This window comes from Lampetra fluviatilis, chromosome 39 (assembly GCF_964198595.1).
Source record: "Lampetra fluviatilis chromosome 39, kcLamFluv1.1, whole genome shotgun sequence".
NCBI classification, from domain to species: domain Eukaryota; kingdom Metazoa; phylum Chordata; class Hyperoartia; order Petromyzontiformes; family Petromyzontidae; genus Lampetra; species Lampetra fluviatilis.
Window position 1 is genome coordinate 10,764,893 of NC_136313.1, and position 20,693 is coordinate 10,785,585.

At 52.8% G+C, this 20,693-nt stretch overlaps 1 protein-coding gene across 6 annotated transcripts in view; it reads right to left on the bottom strand.

The window, feature by feature from the left end:
* Positions 1-4,510: 4,510 nt before the first annotated feature.
* The window catches only part of LOC144945995 (transducin-like enhancer protein 4), a 45,263-nt gene continuing 29,080 nt past the window's right edge, over positions 4,511-20,693 (bottom strand). For 3 of the 6 annotated variants that reach the window (XM_078874712.1, XM_078874709.1, XM_078874710.1), the window contains 8 exons: positions 19,462-19,709; positions 18,123-18,202; positions 17,148-17,412; positions 16,393-16,640; positions 15,163-15,310; positions 14,318-14,468; positions 7,261-7,337; positions 4,511-6,460 (listed from right to left, as the gene is read on the bottom strand). In XM_078874712.1, the coding sequence (XP_078730838.1) occupies positions 6,353-6,460; positions 7,261-7,337; positions 14,318-14,468; positions 15,163-15,310; positions 16,393-16,640; positions 17,148-17,412; positions 18,123-18,202; positions 19,462-19,709 (1,325 nt within the window). In that variant the 3' untranslated portion in view covers positions 4,511-6,352. The remainder of the gene's footprint in view (positions 6,461-7,260; positions 7,338-14,317; positions 14,469-15,162; positions 15,311-16,392; positions 16,641-17,147; positions 17,413-18,122; positions 18,203-19,461; positions 19,710-20,693) is intronic. The other 3 variants (XM_078874714.1, XM_078874711.1, XM_078874713.1) reach the window with 2 other exon arrangements.

Genomic DNA, 20,693 nt, shown 5'->3' on the forward strand with positions numbered 1-20,693 from the left:
CTTACTCACTAACACCTCCTTACTTACTAACAACTCCTTGCTCACTAACAACTCCTTACTCACTAACAACTCCTTATTTACTAACAACTCCTTACTTACTAACAACTCCTTATTTACTAACAACTCCTTACTTACTAACAACTCCTTACTCACTAACAACTCCTTACTCACTAACAACTCCTTACTTACTAACAACTCCTTACTCACTAACAACTCCTTACTTACTAACAACTCCTTACTCACTAACAACTCCTTACTTACTAACAACTCCTTACTTACTAACAACTCCTTACTCACTAACAACTCCTTACTCACTAACAACTCCTTACTCACTAACAACTCCTTACTTACTAACAACTCCTTACTTACTAACAACTCCTTACTTACTAACAACTCCTTACTTACTAACAACTCCTTACTTACTAACAACTCCTTACTTACTAACAACTCCTTACTCACTAACAACTCCTTACTTACTAACAACTCCTTACTTACTAACAACTCCTTACTCACTAACAACTCCTTACTTACTAACAACTCCTTACTTACTAACAACTCCTTACTCACTAACAACTCCTTACTTACTAACAACTCCTTACTTACTAACAACTCCTTACTCACTAACAACTCCTTACTTACTAACAACTCCTTACTCACTAACAACTCCTTACTCACTAACAACTCCTTACTTACTAACAACTCCTTACTTACTAACAACTCCTTACTCACTAACAACTCCTTACTTACTAACAACTCCTTACTCACTAACAACTCCTTACTCACTAACAACTCCTTACTCACTAACAACTCCTTACTCACTAACAACTCCTTACTTACTAACAACTCCTTACTCACTAACAACTCCTTACTAACTAACAACTCCTTACTTACTAACAACTCCTTACTTACTAACAACTCCTTACTAACAACTCCTTACTTACTAACAACTCCTTACTTACTAACAACTCCTTACTAACAACTCCTTACTTACTAACAACTCCTTACTCACTAACAACTCCTTACTTACTAACAACTCCTTACTTACTAACAACTCCTTACTAACAACTCCTTACTCACTAACAACTCCTTACTAACTAACAACTCCTTACTAACTAACAACTCCTTATTTACTAACAACTCCTTATTTACTAACAACTCCTTACTAACAACTCCTTACTTACTAACAACTCCTTACTCACTAACAACTCCTTACTAACTAACAACTCCTTACTAACTAACAACTCCTTATTTACTAACAACTCCTTACTCACTAACAACTCCTTACTAACTAACAACTCCTTATTTACTAACAACTCCTTACTCACTAACAACTCCTTATTTACTAACAACTCCTTACTAACTAACAACTCCTTATTTACTAACAACTCCTTACTCACTAACAACTCCTTACTCACTAACAACTCCTTACTAACTAACAACTCCTTACTCACTAACAACTCCTTACTAACTAACAACTCCTTACTCACTAACAACTCCTTACTCACTAACAACTCCTTATTTACTAACAACTCCTTACTAACTAACAACTCCTTACTCACTAACAACTCCTTACTCACTAACAACTCCTTATTTACTAACAACTCCTTACTAACTAACAACTCCTTACTCACTAACAACTCCTTACTAACTAACAACTCCTTACTCACTAACAACTCCTTATTTACTAACAACTCCTTACTCACTAACAACTCCTTATTTACTAACAACTCCTTACTAACTAACAACTCCTTATTTACTAACAACTCCTTACTCACTAACAACTCCTTACTCACTAACAACTCCTTACTAACTAACAACTCCTTACTCACTAACAACTCCTTACTAACTAACAACTCCTTACTCACTAACAACTCCTTACTCACTAACAACTCCTTATTTACTAACAACTCCTTACTAACTAACAACTCCTTACTCACTAACAACTCCTTACTCACTAACAACTCCTTACTAACTAACAACTCCTTACTCACTAACAACTCCTTACTAACTAACAACTCCTTACTCACTAACAACTCCTTACTCACTAACAACTCCTTACTTACTAACAACTCCTTATTTACTAACAACTCCTTACTCACTAACAACTCCTTACTAACTAACAACTCCTTACTAACTAACAACTCCTTTTTTACTAACAACTCCTTACTCACTAACAACTCCTTACTTACTAACAACTCCTTACTTACTAACAACTCCTTACTAACTAACAACTCCTTATTTACTAACAACTCCTTACTTACTAACAACTCCTTACTTACTAACAACTCCTTACTCACTAACAACTCCTTATTTACTAACAACTCCTTACTAACTAACAACTCCTTACTTACTAACAACTCCTTTTTTACTAACAACTCCTTACTTACTAACAACTCCTTACTCACTAACAACTCCTTACTAACTAACAACTCCTTACTAACTAACAACTCCTTTTTTACTAACAACTCCTTACTTACTAACAACTCCTTACTTACTAACAACTCCTTACTCACTAACAACTCCTTTTTTACTAACAACTCCTTATTTACTAACAACTCCTTACTAACTAACAACTCCTTACTAACTAACAACTCCTTACTTACTAACAACTCCTTACTAACTAACAACTCCTTACTCACTAACAACTCCTTTTTTACTAACAACTCCTTATTTACTAACAACTCCTTACTAACTAACAACTCCTTACTTACTAACAACTCCTTACTTACTAACAACTCCTTACTAACTAACAACTCCTTACTTACTAACAACTCCTTTTTTACTAACAACTCCTTATTTACTAACAACTCCTTATTTACTAACAACTCCTTACTCACTAACAACTCCTTACTAACTAACAACTCCTTACTAACTAACAACTCCTTACTCACTAACAACTCCTTACTCACTAACAACTCCTTACTCACTAACAACTCCTTACTCACCAACAACTCCTTACTCACTAACAACTCCTTACTTAGTAACAACTCCTTATTTAGTAACAACTCCTTATTTAGTAACAACTCCTTATTTAGTAACAACTCCTTACTAACAACTCCTCACTCACCAACAACTCCCTACTCACTAACAACTCCTTACATACTAACTTCTTACTAACAACTCCTTACTCACTAACAACTCCTTACTCACTAACTCCTTACTTACTATCAACTCCTTACTTACTAACAACTCCTTACTTACTAACAACTCCTTACTTACTAACAACTCCTTACTTACTAACAACTCCTCTATAATTTTTCATTGCTGGAGAGGTTTCCCCCCCCCCTACCTGAAAATCCTGGCTCCGCCATGGGGCGCAATGCGGTTACCACCGTCTTTGTTCGATGGTTAGCTAACACCCATTGCGCGGATGGATTTCGCGTGATGGTTGACGCTCCTTGATGAGTTCAGCGAGGTATTTTGGTTCATTTGTGGCAAGCACTTTGTGTGTAATGAGTGTGACCTTATTAGGCATTCGTTCGGCAACCAGAAGCCAATGCAGCTCGGATCTTGCAGTACCCGTCACGAGGCGTGCCAGAGATATTTGGCACGTCATGTGGGGGGGGGGGGGGGACAGGTGGGGGGGGGGGGGACCGGTAGGGGGGGGGGACAAGTGGGGGGGGGGACAGGTGGGGGGGGACAGGTGGGGGGGGACAGGTAGGGGGGTGGAACAGGTGGGGGGGGGGGGGGGACAGGTGGGGGGGGGGCAAGTTGGAGGGGGAGGCTCTCTTCCTCTTCCCGGCCACGTGGTCTCTGCACCACCGTCCATTAGTGGCATCGCTCCACACGTGGGGCGTTGCACTTGTTTCTCCTCCGGTGGCCAGGACGGAGAGACACCGTGATGATGGGTACAGCTCAAGGATGCTCACGTGCTTCTTTGTGTGTAGAGTTTAATCACTCATGGCTTGGCTTCGCGAACGAAGATCTAGGAAGGACATCCACGTCTTCAGCAGGCACGCTGGTGGCTGACGAGGCCTCTGCGGGACAAGCAGGTCCTGCCACAACGGCTGCAAGTATAGGTCTGATCTGGGATAGGTGCTGAGGGATCATGGTTCTTCCTTCTCCTTTTGTCCTCCATACGGGCCCTGCGGGTATCTTCGAAGAAGGAGGTGGCCTGGTGGACTGTGTGCTGCCAGGAGTTGCGATCAGCTGCTTGTGTTGCCCACTGACGGTGATCGATGCAGAAAGCAGTGAGGGACTTCTTCAGGGAGTCTTTGTATCGCTTTCGTGGTGCCCCTATGTCGCGATGGCCAGAGGACAGTTCCCCATACAGCACAATCTTAGGTAAGCGGTGGTTCTCCATCTCTGTGAGTGTCAGTCTCTTTGAGTCTGTCTCTGTGAGTCTGTCTGTCTCTGTGAGTGAGTCTCTGTGAGTCTGTCTCTGTGAGTCTGTCTCTGTGAGTCTGTCTTTGTGAAGATGCCTCGGGCACTGCTTGCTGCTCACGTGCCGAACCGCACGAGCACAGCGAGACACACTTCCCGGCTCCGCAAATAGCGATGTCCCCAGTCTATTGCCAAAGCAGTCCCTTCGTATCCATAATAAAGGTTTTTATTTGGGTCAGATCGCGTAAATGTGTCATGAACCCACCACCACCCGACATAGCCAATTAGTAAGGGGAGCACAACAAAGACAAAGAACCCTCCCCTGGCCCCGCTCCTTTAGCCTTAACAGATATTACGGGGCAAGTGCTGGTCGCGAGTAGCGCCTACGAAGGCCGGACACTAAACTGGAAACTAAACTATATATTTTTCCACCAGCTAAGGCCCACTGAGCTATGTGGCTCTTTTTCAGAAGCGACCTGGCCACTAAAGTGGCTTATCTTGAAATATGTATAGCAGCCAAATACTCTAAACGCATGTTTCTAAATATCGAGGAAAAATCCCGGAGACAAATCCACGTGACAAAATGGGGAGAACATGCAAACTCAAAATATACAGCAGGCGTGACGGTCGGGATCGAACCCATGACCAACCTGTAAACTAGGCGAGGGAGTTAACATCTCGCCAACGTAGCACACGTGGAGAGGTGGGTGGACAGCACCACGCGCAGCCGCCTTGTTTCCCCAGTGGCGATGTTTACAAACCGCACAAAGTACGTACTCACTCAAGGCTGAGTCGGCCTTAATGGAGGCCGAGGACCCGTTCAGATTGAGCGTCAACGTTGTTGATTGTCATGAGCGGGAATCAAACCCGGGTCGCCAGGTTGCTAACGCACTGGCACTAATCATTGCGCCACTGCTCCCTCCAGACCACACAGACACGCGCACGCGCGTGAGCTTGTTCCAGCGTGTTTATGTACATTTTGTTTTTACATAAAAACCGGCTCCAAACACAATAAACAACGGACGAAAAGTTTGGGCATTCACGGTTCACACTATCAATCATACAAAACGGCACGCGCAGATCAAACGACAACATTTGTTTTAAAAGTCGAGTTAAAAGGATAAAAAATGGCCACCACCACACGGGCCACAAAGACTCTCGAGCCAAGACACCCGACCTCCAACCCGCCACAAAAAACCTGCCACAAGGCCGCCACGGTGCTGAGACCTCGTCCGGGGCAGCCGGCGTCCAGGGGATATGGCGTTTAGAAAGTTGTATTGGCCACTCCGGCTCGCCGACCTGCACGGACGGATTCCGTTGGGACGGTGGACACGGCAGACGCGTTCCTTGGCAGAGCCAATGGCAGGAAAAGTCCCGACGGTGCCTCCCGTTGAGCCGGCCATGGCCGGCAGGGTACAGCAGTACGAGGGCGGAGCCTGGCATGGTCCTGTCACTGTCCCTCCTCTTCCTCCGCCACCGCCACCACCGCGGGTTTGGGTGGCAACCGCCTTCTTCGTCTTGGGGGCTCGGTAATCAAGAGGGGCGTGAGAATCGACCGTGGGAGGTGGAGACGTCGCTCGACAGCGGGGGCACCGGGTGAGAAGGGAGAGGTGGGTGTAGCGGAGGGGTGTGCTGGGTGGTCGGCAGAGCGCATCGCGGTTTTAGCATCGCGTGATGTCCGGCGACGACGAGTCGGGCCGACCCCTGATCCAGCGTCACGGGCAGCCACGGGTCGCGATCGCTCCGTGGGCGAGAAGCAGACAACAGGTGAGTGATGGGGGGAGATAGAGGCAGCGGACATCTCCCAGCTCCAGCCTTTACACCGTGCGGGAACTACCGCAAGCTGCAGCGGCTGCCGACGAGTCGGGGGGGGGGGCAGCTCTGGTCCTGTTCGCCGACGCCCTCCCCACACGGTGAGGAGGAGCGTGCCGGACAGCCGGTTGGCTGGGAAGGGCGGGGAAACCCGGAGGGCCAGGAGGGCCGGGAGGGCAGCTGTAGCAGGCAAGCAGGAGGCTGTCCCAAATCCGTCTCAGTAGATGACCTCGTACAGGGTGGCCTTCTTGTCCCCAGAGCCCGTCACGATGTACTTGTCATCCAGGGAGATGTCGCAGCTCAGCACGGACGATGTTTCCTTGGACTGAAACGAAAACGACGACAATGACGGCGGTGAGAGGCTCGGGTCTGGACTGGTGTCGGGGTGTGCTGGACAGAAGGACAGATGGACAGGTGGAAAGGTGGAGATGCAGGCGGGTGGTTCGGTGGTTGAATGAGAAGGTTGGTGAGGTGGGCAGTGAAAATAAGCAGTGGGTGGGTGTGATTTTATTTGTGTGTGCGGTAACCAGGCGACCCAAGTTTGGTTCCCGCTCACGACCAATAAGTCACAAATAAATGAAACGGTCATGACCCTCCCATAGGTCGACTCAGCCTTAAATGAATAGCTGGCGTGGTGTGTAAATATCACCACTAGGGAGACAAAGGCGGACGTGTGTGGTGCTGATCACCCACCCCTTCGTGTGCCCTGCTGGCCTTTTTAGGTTTTTGCTAACAGCACTTGCCCCAAAAGTATGGTGAGGCTATATGGGGGAGAAGCACGGGCGAGGGGGGGGGCACGGGCGAGGGGGAGCACGGGCGGGGGGGCACAGGCGAGGGGGGGCACGGGCGAGGGGGGGGCACGGGTGAGGGGGAGCACGGGCGAGGGGGGGGGCACGGGGGAGGGGGGGGGCACGGGGGAGGGGGAGCACGGGTGAAGGGGGGGGGTCATGGGTGAGGGGGAGGCACGGACGAGGGGGGTGACACGGGCGGGGGGGGGGGGGCATGGGCGAGGGGGGGGCACGGGCGAGGGGGGGGCACGGGCGAGGGGGGGGGGCACGGGCGAGGGTGCGGCACAGGCGAGGGGACGGTAAGGGTGAGGGGGCGGTATGGGCACTGCGTCGTCACCTGGAAGATGCTGGCTCCGTACGGAGTCCTCCACGCGTTCAGCATGTTGTCCTTCCCAGTGGTCAAGAACCACTTCCCTGGTGAGGAAGGGGGGGGGCGGTTGGGTGGTTGAGAGGTCAGAGCGTTGAGATCCTGATTTCAAATCCAGGCACCGTAATTAACTGTGATGAGGTTGATGGTCTCGGCCAAGTCATCCCACACCCCAAAGATTGTACACATGTAGTGGGTTTTATTGAGACGCACTCTTGAGTATGGAGGCAACACATTTTATTCACTAACACAACACAGGCAAGTCTACACTCAAAGGGATAACGACTAAGGGTGGTGACCACCCTGGATAGCTACATGACACTCACGGCGCCCCTGCCGGCTTCTCTGTCCCGGCTTATATCCGCTCCGGCGTGGCCGGGCTCTGCCCCTGGCCGGGCTCTGCCCCTGGCCATACCCCATTCCAGATTCTTCTCGAGGGCTCTAGTTCCCCATCACGTGTCCCTCTCGCCCCCCTTGGGGGGTACCCCCTTCCACCTCATCCGGTCACGTGTCCACCCGAGTTCATCCAAAGGCCACGTCCTCAGGCGCTCTGTCACCGTTGCCAGGGCCATGCCCCTACAGCACACCCATCACTGGGTACTATGGCTGCCCTCTAGTGACGTCTAGTATGTCACTACATCACCCCCCCCCCCCTTCGTAAAATACAACCGTCCCAGCTGTCACCATCTGCAAAAAGATAAGAGTGTGCCTCCCAACAACAATTAAGAACAACCGACGAGCGAACAACAATAAATAACCACAATACACACAATAATCACAAATCCGAATAACAACAAAGCAAGGGAAAGTTAGCAATATACAAGGCCCGGTTCACACCCCCTCCCACTTCCAGCATGACCCTACGCCCGCATATGTGGCAACACCCATGAGCAGACGAAGAAGCAGGTTCAGCCAATGAATCCCCTGACTCGTGAGTATGGCAAAAAGCAGGCGGTGCAGGGGAAACAGTGGAGGAAAGTAATTTGAACCGGTTAGTCTTTGAACGAGTTCCCGTTGCCGGGTCCCCAAGTGACGTGGGCTTGAGCTCCTTGGAGGGCCCGGGGGAAAGTGAAGAATGGCCTAATGGGCGTGGCCCCTCCCGGGAATAAATGACGGCAGCAGGAGGACGAGTGGGCGATGGTTGCATCCCCCTTGGTGGTCCATCCACGGCCGGCGCAATCGGCGACGGCAAGGGCATCAGGTGCTTTGATCCTGGGGGTGGAATCACAGAACTTTCCTGAGGCACAACCTCAGCGGATGCCCACCCCAGCTCGTCAGACACACTAGACACTTGACACTTGAAAGGTGAAGATGAAGGGAACGCGCGAGGCACAACAAATGGTTTTAGGCATGACGGGTGTACGAACCAGCGTCGATGACCGAACTGAATCTGCACACATTGTGGCCTGTTAGCTTGTATCACATCGACCGGGCCTCGCCATGGCTTGTATAACTTTGGGGACGTACCCACTGGTGCCTGAGGACAGTGCAACCAGGCTCTGTCCCCCGGGGTCCACTCTGTCCCCTGCACACGTAGCCCCCTTAACCTCTCATTTCCCGATTGTTGTCAGGCCGAATTCTCTCTGGAAACTTCTCGTGCTTCCGACACACGCTGAAGGTTAAGGCGCATCGGGTCAGACATATTACTCTTTGACTTAGACCGTCCCGTCTCAAGCTGAACAACAATCGGAGGATCCTGTTCCCTCCCGTACATAAAAAAAAATGGCGAAAAGCCGGTGGAAGCGTGAGGAGCCATTCGATAGGCTGCGAGAACCCCTGGGACATGCAAGTCCCAATCACATTGTGATCCGTCAACCTGCTGACTCAACATAGACATCAGGGTCCTGTTTAGACTTTCCACCATCCCGTCAGTCTGGGAGTGATAGGGCGACATGTGAACCTTTTTAGTGCCCAAAAGATCGCACATTTTCTTCAGTAATTTGGACGAAAATGTTTTGCCCTGATCCGTCAAGAGGCGATCCGAAGCCCCCTTATCCAGTACATATCCATTAAAGAATGCCTCAGTAACAGCCGTAGCTGACCCCCACCAATAAGTACTGATTACCTCGCGGTGTGGTTGGAAACGGTCCCAGGACGTCATGCGCAACGAGTTCGTTTATGTGGGACACAGAGATCTATTGCAATGGTGGACAGCCCAATTCCGGAGGGGGTTTCCGATGTGCGCATTGCACACACCCTTTCAGCACGTTGTATACATCCCCCGACATGCCAGGCCAGAAGAAATCGAGCTTAACGGTCGCAAGCATTTTCTGCATGCCAAGGTGCATGAGCCATTCGTGCACCGTCTAAATTACTCTGCCCCTCAGGACATAATATTGTAGCGACGCAACCCGCCGTCCCAGTGCATCAACAGACCCCCTTTCAGGATCACCAGGACCACCCCGCGTCGGTCCACACCCTCAACAGCGTTTGTGACCCGTCACCTTAGCCTCAACAAGGAGGAATCCTCCACCTGGAGGCGTCCCCTTTCTGCACTGGTTAACCCCAGGGTGGTATCACCCGCGTCCGACATGGCGGAACCATCAGGGGGTAGAGCGTCCACCGACGCCACGACAGGGGTAATCCTGCATCCGCCAACTTACAGCGCCCCGCGCCCATGAGACATGCACACCCGATACCCGGCGGCAAGCATGACAAAGCATCGGCATTTACATGACGAAGACCCTTTCGATATGACACTTCAAACAAATAATCTTGAAGGACTTCCAGCCACCGAGAGAGCTAGCCAGACGGCTGATCGACACGCAGCGCATATTGGAGGGTTGCATGGTCAGTGCATACCTCAAAGCTCCGACCATAGAGGTACGGGCGGTATTGTTGGACAAAAACCACAATAGCCAACAACTCCCAGCGTGTCACACAGTAACACTGTTCGGCCGGCGACAACACTCTGCTTCCGTAGGCCACGACGCTCTCCACGCCCTCCACGACCTGGGACAACACGGTGCCAATACCGGTGTTGCTGGCGTCTGTGTCCAGAATGGAAAAATCGGGATATCGAAGGGGAGGTACATTTACAAGACCGTCCCTAAGTGTGACAAAAGCGGCCTCCTCCTCCGCCCCCCATCAAAACTTTTGCCCCTTGGCCATCAGAGCGTGAAGAGGTTTCGCGGTAGTGGTGAACCCGGGCAAGAAACGGCAATAGTAAGAGGCGAATCCAATAAAGCTACGCACGTCCCCCACCGACTTGGGTTTGGGCCAAGTGCGCACACACGCCGTATTTTTCGGGTCCATCGCTCTCCCTGACGCACTGACGATGTATCCCAAGTATCGCACCGATCATTGGAGCAGGTGGCATTTCTGCGGCTTAAATTTCAAGTTCGCGTCCCGCATCTTTAGCAAAACTGCACGCAACCATTGCAAATTCTCTTTGAATGTATGGCCAAAAACGATCATCTAGGTAAATCAAACAGCAGTCCCACTGGAGCCCCGCCAACACCAGCTCCATAAGCCTCTGGAATGTGGCTGGCGTGGAGTGGAGCCCCATCGGAAGCTGGTTAAATTCTAAGAAGCCACTCGATGTCCAGAACGCGGTTTTAGGTTTCAAATTATCATCCAACGGTAATTGCCAAAATCCCGACAACAAGTCAACGGTAGAGAAAAACCGCGCCCCAGACAGAGAATCTAAGGAATCATCCATACGCGGGAGTGGGTATGCATCAGCAACAGAGACCTTAATTCAGTTTGCGAAAGTCAATGCAAAATCGCAGACAGACTGTTCAATGGTGAAATAATGTCAGCGGCCAACATTTCGTCGACCGCCTGACAGACATGGTCTTTCTCTTTAGGACTTAATCTGTAAGGGTTCTGATGGATGGGGGCGGCATCTCCTGTATGGATGTGGTGGCACAGGAGAGTCGTGTGGTCAATGTCGTATTTCCCTTTACTAAAAACGTCAGAAAATTCCTTCAAGAGGGAGGCAATTAGGTTCTCTGAGTGTCTGATAGATCGGGGTTTTCGGAACAGAATGTCCATCCAACTCTCATCACACGACGCACCTTGCTCCGAAGCCGAAGTGACCCCTACCTCACCAATAATATTTTCGTCACAACTCGTAGCAGACGCATGTGCTAACACAGTCCCTGCCTGTGTAACGGACGTGACCAACCCAGTCTTGAGGACCTGAATAAAGGGTTCCTGGTCACAGGACACCAAGGTTTGGGTCCCCGCTAGTGTTAACCCCCGACTCACTTTATTTGAGGGTCCCAGTAGGATCCCTTCAGCGGTTGCTACACGATCGAGTTGCTTCCGTAGTTTCAGGGGCACTAGCATCTGCGCCCCGGGTAGAATTTTTACAGTCTTACTCGCCACAGCCTAGAGTGTGGCGTTAGTTGTGCGCAATCGAGTTGTGGAAGAAAGAAAAGCCAATTGGCGGCCCGATGGCAACTTGATGCAGCCCTGATCTATAAGGATTTTCAGGGACAATTTTCCTAAGAACCAGTAGGCAGGGCACGGCCTAGGATTTCGAAATTAGCACCGGTCCGGTCAACTGGAAGTCACCGATACCGATATATACTGTCATGGTAATTTGACCGGTGATCTTTAGGGATCCCCCCGTTCGCTGTGAAACACGGAACGGCGACAGGCTGAAGAACGCAAGAGTGTTTGGGCAAGATGTTAAAAATCAACTCAGAGATAATAGTAGCGGACACTCTGGTGTCGATGAGCACTCTAACCTTGGACTGTTCCTACACTCACCGATGAGCCTGCCGCCGCGGCGACAACCTTGATGTGCCTACTCCGACCATTGACGAGGTCGATGCGGCCAAGTATTAAACGGCAATCCCGGATGCCCACGCTCTTTGACCCGATCTAAGCCGACACCGCGTGAACCCGCACCGACGTTCGAATTAGATGAATGAGGTGGCGTCACGACTTGCCTGGGGGCCCGGTAGAGAGGAGGACGACCGGGTGGAGGACGATGGTGGTCCAGGGAGTCCTCCTCGCACAGAGAGGCATCCCTTCACGATGTGCTCCGGCAGGCCGCAGTCGAAGCAGATGACGGGGCTGCTCCTTGGGCGAAAGAAGGTCCCTCTCCGCTGGTCTCACCCTGTTCATTGCCCCGCGTCGACCCTCCATCGGTCATCATTGCTCGACGTGCATACTTGAGAATCTTCCACATCTTCGGGTGCATCCAGAAAGAACCGGTGCATGCCGCCACCCCCCACTCGGCGTTGAAGGCTAAGATGTGCTTGGAGGCATCGTGTAATATAAATAGAAGATCAATTTACGTCCTCTGTAACTGGCAGAACAACATGAAGTTCCTGAGCCAATGCCAGCAAGTGCTCCAGCACTAGTGAGTCCAACCCGTCCTGTTCCATTCTTGGAAATGCCGCCTGTGCCAATGATAGCAAAGCGCTGCAGAACGCGAGAGGCGTCTCCGATTCCCCTAGAGAATTTCTGACGAACGTTGGATGATGGATAAAAAATCACTGCCATCTGCATGAAGGCCCGCAGCAACGTGTCCCTGTCGGCGGATAGAATGGCATAGAACGCCGCCAAGGCGTTGTCATCTAGTGCGGTGGGGAGCGCAGGGAGCGCCTCCACCTCCGTCCAACCCGCCAACTCACAGTTCGTCATGAAGCGCCTCCTGAACGCTTCCCTGTCGCCATCTGACGCCATAAACTCTTTGATGAATGGATGTCGTCGCCGGAGAGGTGGAACCGCAATCGTCGCCGGTTGTGGAGATTCAGAGATGGCGGGAAGATCTTCCTGCCCGACCGCCAAAATGGCGGTGGCGCACGTGGGCTGCTCGTCCAAAGATTCCCACGCGTGGGAAATGGCGGCTCCGGCGTCAACCCCTCTCAGCTTCGGCGCTCCAGTCTCTGGTGGCGGCTCCTCGTAGCCCAGCTCAAAGACCAACACTGCCACAGTCTCTCCCCGACGGCGGCAAAGCTGCGGCGTAAAACTCTTGCCGCTGCTCCGCCGGCAGCACCGCCTCACTCTCTCTCTTTTCTGCAATATTTTGCTGTCTTTTCTTGGATTTTCTATTTGCACTTAGTCACATATTCACTTTAAGATGTTTTTTGTTCATGTTTTTGTTTTTTGTTTGTTGCGGTTGCACCCGATTGAAGAGCCGAATGGCTCACAGGGTTATAGCTAATAAATGAACTTGAACTCTCTAGGGCTGCAACAGCATGGGCTGTCTGGGGAATGATCCTTTCTTCATCCTCTTTATCTGACGAAGTCTTCGTGCATTGTCGTCTATGAGTAAACATTTTCTCCTCGTCTAAAACTATCACTTAGTATGGTTAGCCACTTCTGAAACCAAATGTAGTGGGTTCTATTGAGATGCACTTTTGAGTATGGAGGCAACACGTTTTATTCACTAAAACAACACAAGTAAGTCTACACTCAACGGGATAACGACTAAAGGTGGTGACCACCCTGGATAGCTACATAACACTCATGGGAGCACTATATAACCTGCCGGGGCAGCTAACACGTTGCCCGGATCTTGACGACTACTCTCATGCCCGAAGACCGAGGATCCAAGACTTGGCGGGCGGGTCCCATCTCTCTTCAACAGCACTCCAACGATGGCGCCCCTGCCGGCTTCTCCGTCCCGGCTTATATCCGCTCCGTCGTGGCCAGGTGCTTTGCCCCTGGCCACGCCCCATTCCAGATTCTTCTCGAGGGCTCTGGTTCCCCATCACGTGTCCCTCTCGCCTCCCTTGGGGGGTAACCCTTTCCACCTCGTCCGGTCACGTGTTCTCCCGAGTTCATCCAAAGGCCAGATCCTCATGCGCTCTCTCACCTTTGCCAGGGCCATGCTCCGACAGCACCCCCATCACTGGGTACTATGGCTGCCATCTAGGGACGTCTCGTATGTCACTACACACACGTAAAAAACCCGACCAAACAATATTTGGTGCTGAAATAAATTTTGTCAAATTCCAGCTCTCATCCCAAATAAACGATTCTTGGATGAGACGAATAAGTAAACAAGACAACAAAAAAGACGAAAGAAGTCAGGGATAGCGATGATAGCGACGACGACGCTCACCGCAGTGGGCAAACTTGAGAGACAGCACGCAGCTCTCGTGCAGGTGCAGCTGGTACTTGTCAGGCTTGCTGTTGTGCAGCACCTCCACGCTGCTGCTCTCCATGCCCACGGCCAGCCACTCGCCCGTCGGGCAGTAGCCCAGCGAGAAGATCTGCCAAGGGGTGGCCGGTGCCGGCGTGAGAGATTGACCGGGGCGGAGCGGCTGTGCCAGCTGTCTGAAAACTTACCGACTCTGCCGCTAAAACATTAGCAAACATCCGGCTGGGTGATGCCCCAAGGTTAAAGTGAGTGGGTGAGCAAATGGGTGAGTGAGTGAATGAGTAAACGGGCGAGTGAGCAAATGAGTGGGCCAGGGAGTGGGCAGGTTAGTGGGTAGATGAGTCAGTGGGTAAGCAAGCGGGCCAGTGAGTGTGTGGGTGGCTGGGCGAATGAGTGGCCGGGTGAGCGATTAGCCAAGTGAGTGTGAAAATTACCGAGTGAGTGAGTGGGCAGTCGACCATGACCCCGGTTGCCCCTCGTTACCCCGGCTGTCTTGGTTACCCCTAGATACCCTGGTTACCCTTGTCCATGGTTACCAAAGTTGTCCCTAGTTACCCTTGTTGTCCGTGGCTACCCTGATTTCCCTAGTTATTACTCATTACGATTGTCCCATTTACACTGGTTAACATGGTAACCCTGATTACTCCTGTTACTCCTGTTACCATGTGCAACCCAGTTATCCTGGTTGTCCCAGGTAACGCCGGTTACGATGGTCACACTCCGTCCCTACCACAATTACCCCCAGTTACAGTGGCTCCGGTTGCCACGGCGACCCCCCCCCCCCCTGCCCCGCCCTGCGGGCGCACCTGCGAGGTGAAGTCGTGCTGCTGCAGCTGCCGTCCCTCGCGCAGGTCCCAAGATCGCACCGTGTTGTCCAGGCCGCCCGTCCACAGCTTGGCGCCGTCGTGCGAGATGTCGATGCAGCTGGCGCCATCCGTGTGGCCCTGGAACTGCCTGCGGGGGACGGGCCGGAGGAAGCGGCAACAGGTGTCCGTGCGGACGTGACGGTCGTTTCGGCTGGTGTGTGGGGAGGGGATAGCGATGAGGATTCTGGCACAGAGCTATCACCACCATGGGGGTGGGGGGGGGGGTGCCTGACCCAACAACAAAACGAGTGAGGATCGTTTTCAGAATTTGGTTTCCGGTTTTTCAAAAGTCGGGAAAGCCCGAAATGGATTGAGGAGGAACGTTCGTAAGGAACGCAACCTCGAGACCCAGGAGCCTTCAAACGGTTCGTTGTTTCCCTTTGCGGGCGATGGGACACCAGGTTGAATCAGGGCGACTCAAGCGCGGTGGTGGCGAGATGTTAACTCCCTCACCTAGTATACAGGAGGTCGTGGGTTCGATCGCAACCCTGATGCCTGCTGTATATTCGGATTTTGTATATCTCTCTCTCCCCACGGTGGCGTGGATTTTTCTTCGGATCCTCCGTTTTTTCCCTCCACATTTTGGAATTAAATTCATTTAGAGTATTTGGCTGCCGCTATAAATTTCCACGCGATAAGCCACTTCGTTGAGCTATTATTTGTGGCCAGGTTTTCTTCTGAAAAAGAGCTACATAGCTCAGTAGGCCTCACCTAGTAAAAATAAAAATATTTTAGTTCATAGTTTAGTTCATAGTTTAGTTTTACCCGGTGGTGATGAAGGAGTCACACGCGCGGTCGCACTAGAACCAAGTTAGACCGTGAATCCTACCCTCTTTAGTTTGTTGTCGTCACCCCACACTTCCGATTAGCGCGGTTGGCTACATGCGGTGCGAAATAAGTTCAATATGCATACGTATTGCCCACGTATGCATGCATGTTGTGGGGTCGCGGGGGTTAGAGGTCATAGGTGGGAGCGGTGGGACAAACCTGACGAGTGTGTGGTTGTGCAGGTTCCACACACCGAGGTGGGGGAGGGGGGTGGGGTTGGGGTGGGGGGGTGGTCCTGGTCGCGAGAGGGGGGTGGGCAGAGTTGGGGGGCGGGGGGGGTTGCGGGGCCGGGGCGGGGGACAGAGGTCACGGGTGGGCGGCGGTGGGAGCGGTAAGACGAACCTGACAAGCGTCTGGTTGTGCAGGTCCCACACTGCGACGTTGCCGTCGCTGCAGCAGGAGAAGCACACCTTGGAGTCGGGGCTGATGGCGAGCGCGTAGCACGCGGGCGCCGACGACGTGAGCTCCGCCTTGATGCGCGGCGTCGGCGCCGCCAGGTCCCAGATGGAGATGGTGCTCGCCTCGCCGCCCACGATCAGTGTGCGCCCGTCCGGCAGCAGCTTGCACGAGCGGATGTAGTTGTCACGGTTCTGTGCGGCGGCCGGACGCAGTCCAGATTAGCGACACGTTCGCACCAGAATCGGGAATGATTTGGCCAATATTCGTGACTGATTTGGCCCAGATTGCTAACCGATTTGGCCAAGATTAGTGATGGATTTGGCGCAGATTACTAACTGATTTGGCCAAGATTAGTAACTGACTTGGTCCATATTAGCACAAATTCGACCAAGATTATAGCGAGCGAGGTTCAGTGAGCGGTCAGTTGGAATGGGGCTGTGGGTAGTAGTGGTGAGTGGGTAATGAGGGCAGCTCAGTAGCGAGTTGGGAATGTGGGCATGCGCGTGAGGAGTGGGTGAGCTGCTACAATGACGAGCGAGGGGGCACGAGGACAGGAGCGGTTGACTGGTGGACCAGTGATGCGGCCATGTTGGTGGAAACGAATGCCAGCACGTGGGTATTGGGGGGGGGGGTGGCAACAGGGCGGGTGTGAGAGTGAGTGGCGAGTGGTCACGCGGGCGGGGCGAGCGGGCGCGCACCAGGCAGTCGAGCTGCGACACGGGCGCTGCCTTGCCCCCGTGGTGCTGCTGCTGGGCCACGTCCCAGATCTTAACGCAGCCCTTGCCGCCGGTGAAGACGCTGCGTGCGGCGCTGCCGATGGTGACGGCGCACACCACCTCGCCGTGCGGCAGGGCGCTCACGAGCCGCACGCGCCGTGGCACGCTGGGGCCCGCCAACGCGTCCCCGGAGAACGCCACTGGCTGCATCTGCCCGTCGGTGCTTACGTGGAATGAGTAGGCCCTGCTGGTACCAGCAGGGAGTGGGTGGGTGGAGGGGGCAGAGGGCAGGAGGAGGGGGAAAGGGGGTGGAGGGCAAGGCAGCACATGTGTGGATCTAGAAATGTCTCAAGGCCGGGGGGTGGTGATTCATAAATATCAAATGAGTTGAGAGGGGAGATGTAGGAGGGGTGTAGAGTGAGATGAGAGGACAGAGGGAGGAGGGGAGTAGAGTGAGGGCAAGTCAATAGGATGGTGAGTGGAGTAAAACAAGGCTGCAGTGACCGGGCCGTGGCCATGGTGGAGGAGGAGTGGAGGAGGAGGAGGAGTGGAGGAGGAGGAGAAGTGGAGGAGGAGTGGAGGAGGAGAAGGAGTAGAGGAGGAGGAGTGGAGGAAGTGTGGAGGAGGAGTGGAGGAGAAGGAGTGGAGGAGGAGGAGTGGAGGAGGAGTGGAGGAGGAGTGGAGGAGAAGGAGTGGGGGAGGAGTGGAGGAGGAGGAGTGGAGGAAGAGTGGAGGAGGAGTGAAGGAGAAGGAGTGGAGGAGGAGGAGGAGTGGAGGAGGAGGAGAAGTGGAGGAGGAGGAGTGGAGGAGGAGTGGAGGAAGAGTGGAGGAGGAGTGGAGGAGAAGGAGTGGAGGAGGAGGAGTGGAGGAGGAGTGGAGGAGAAGGAGTGGAGGAGGAGGAGTGGAGGAAGAGTGGTGGAGGAGTGGAGGAAGAGGAGTGGAGGAGGGGGTACGCACGGCTTGGTGGAAAGGCCAGCAGTGAGGCCCGGGGTGGCCGCCGCGTGGACCCTCATGTGTGCGTGCGGATCAAACCCCATCTGCGTGCGACAAACGGGAGACGAGCACCAACGAGAGTCCGCGAGGGACCGCGCACCGCTCGGTCGCTCGCGACGACGACCTCGTACAACCGGCCCTCTGCCCCTCCCCGGGACACCGACCCCGCTGCTCACGTGGCCTATGGACGTGCTTGACGTTGGTGAATTTAAACGGCCGTGAGACAGACAAGGGAGGCCGGATCCGTCCGCCGTATGGACCGCCCCGCGACCGAGAGCGGAGGAATCGTCAGCGTGTGGTGGAGCTATGCGTGGGGCGAGGAAAAAGCTGCACACACGCACGCACACACACGCACGTGAACGCACGTCTAGACATGAGCTGGATAGATGGCGGGGTGGCCGCGGGAAGGGGGGGGGGGGGCGTCCTACGCCCCCAAAACTACACACCGCTCAAATACAGCAAGCAAAGCAAAGCTCCCCCGTATAGCCTCAACATGATGTTGGGGCAAGTGCTGTTAGCGAGCACAACACACGACGGGGTGGGCGGCCAGCACCACTCCCGAACGCCGCATTTGTCTTGCCAGTGCTGATGTCTTTACGCAGCACACCAGGTGCATTTTAAGACTGAATTGACCAAAGAGAGGCCTTGAACCGGTTCAATTATTCGTCGCTGATACAGGCTGTAAGCGGGAATCAAACTTGGGTGGGTGAGTTCGTAGCGCAGTGCGCTAACCACCGTGCCACTGCTGCACACACAAAAAAAGACAAAGATACCCCCTATAGCCTTAACATACTGTTGGGGCAAGTGCATGTGCACGCACACACAAACACACACACGAGCACCACCCCACATGCACACAGCAGCACACTCGAATGCACGCACGCTCAGACACCCGCACGCACGCACAAACGCCTGGGGTGCGATTTTTAATCTCACGCCTCGCCGATCAATTACAGCCTCACGCTCGGGAGACCTAAACCATCGTCTCCACCGCGTGCCCCCGCCCCCTCCCTCCCCCGGCCCCTCCTCCCCCCCATACCCCCACCCCACCAGAAAACCCATCGGTGCCGCGAGAATAACCACCGCTCGGCCTTGCGGGTGGAAACAGCGTGTTGTGCGATAAGACTCCTAATCGCACCGCCACGGGGGTGAGGGGTGGGCGCGGGGGGAGGGGGGGGCACCAAATAAATTATTCACCTCCTTAATTACCGGCTTCCAAGCCGGCGCTCTGGTACCGGCGGCACACGGAAAGAGGCGCGACGACGCGACGGTGGTGAAATTGCGCGGAAGGTGCCGGTCTCACCACGGGCGAGCGGCCGTAGGTGCCGGCCGTGGCGGCGGCGAGGGCGCTTGTGTGTGGGGCGAGGCCGTGCAGATGGACGCCGGGCGGTCCATAATGGCCGGGCCCCGGCACGCCCAGCTCCCCGTTGGCGCCCGGGTGGGGAGCAATCCCGAAGGGGGCGCCGACGCCACCGCCCCCGACGAAGGGGGGGCCGCCCCCCCCCGCACCTCCTCCTCCGCCCGCCAGGGGGACCCGGAAGCCGCAGCCAGCTGGGGAGGGGGCAGGAGGGCACGTGGGTCAGGGTCAAGAGGTCGTCACGGCCACTGCTGGCGTAAAAAATGCCCTGTGGTGAACACAAGTAGGTAGGTCCTTAATGAAGAAGGTCACGAAGGAGCGGCCCTTAAAGAGCCACCGCACGTGGCTCCGAAGCCGCAGGTTGCCGACCTCTGGGCTACGCCATTTGGCCACGTGCTGACACTGATGCGCAGCAGGCGTGCGATATTCAAGGTGTGCTCGTGCAGAATCGCACACTTGCATATTCACGAAGTGAATGACGGCACTGATTTCATAATGAATAATTAACGCAGTTATTTATTTATTCAGGGAAAAGACTCGCCGGAGTTTAATGATTGTTTTTTTTCAGGTGGGTCCTGCTTGAATTTCACCGATCATCTAGTTGTGAGCGACACGTGGCAACTTAGATGTTAACTTCCTCGCCTGGTATACAGGAGGTCGTGGGTTCGATCCCGACCGTGATGCCTGTATATTTGGAGTTTGCATGTCTCTCTCCTCATGGTCATGTGGATTTTTCTCTGCAGTCTCCAGTTTTTCCATCTATATTTAGAGTCAACATCACTCGTTTAGAGTATTTGGCTGAAATAAATTTCCACGTAAAAAGCCACTTCGTTGAGCTATCATTTGTGATAGCCAGGTCGCTTCTGACAAAATGCTATACAGCTCAGTGGACCTTACCTGGTTAAATAAAAATAGCTTAGTTTAGTTTCAGTGGTAAGTTTTAAATATTTTTTTATACCAGGTGAGAACTCAAAGAGACAAGGAGATAGTCTCATGTGCACTAGAGTGATCCGGGTCACTGAAACGACATATAGATCCAAATTTACACAGAGGAATACACAGAGATACAGAAAGAACCACAAACACTAAGAGGAATACACAGACTTTAAAATTGATTTTGTTGAACCAGGTGGGTCACCAAAAATGACAAAAGTAAAATAAAAGAAACAAGAACAGTA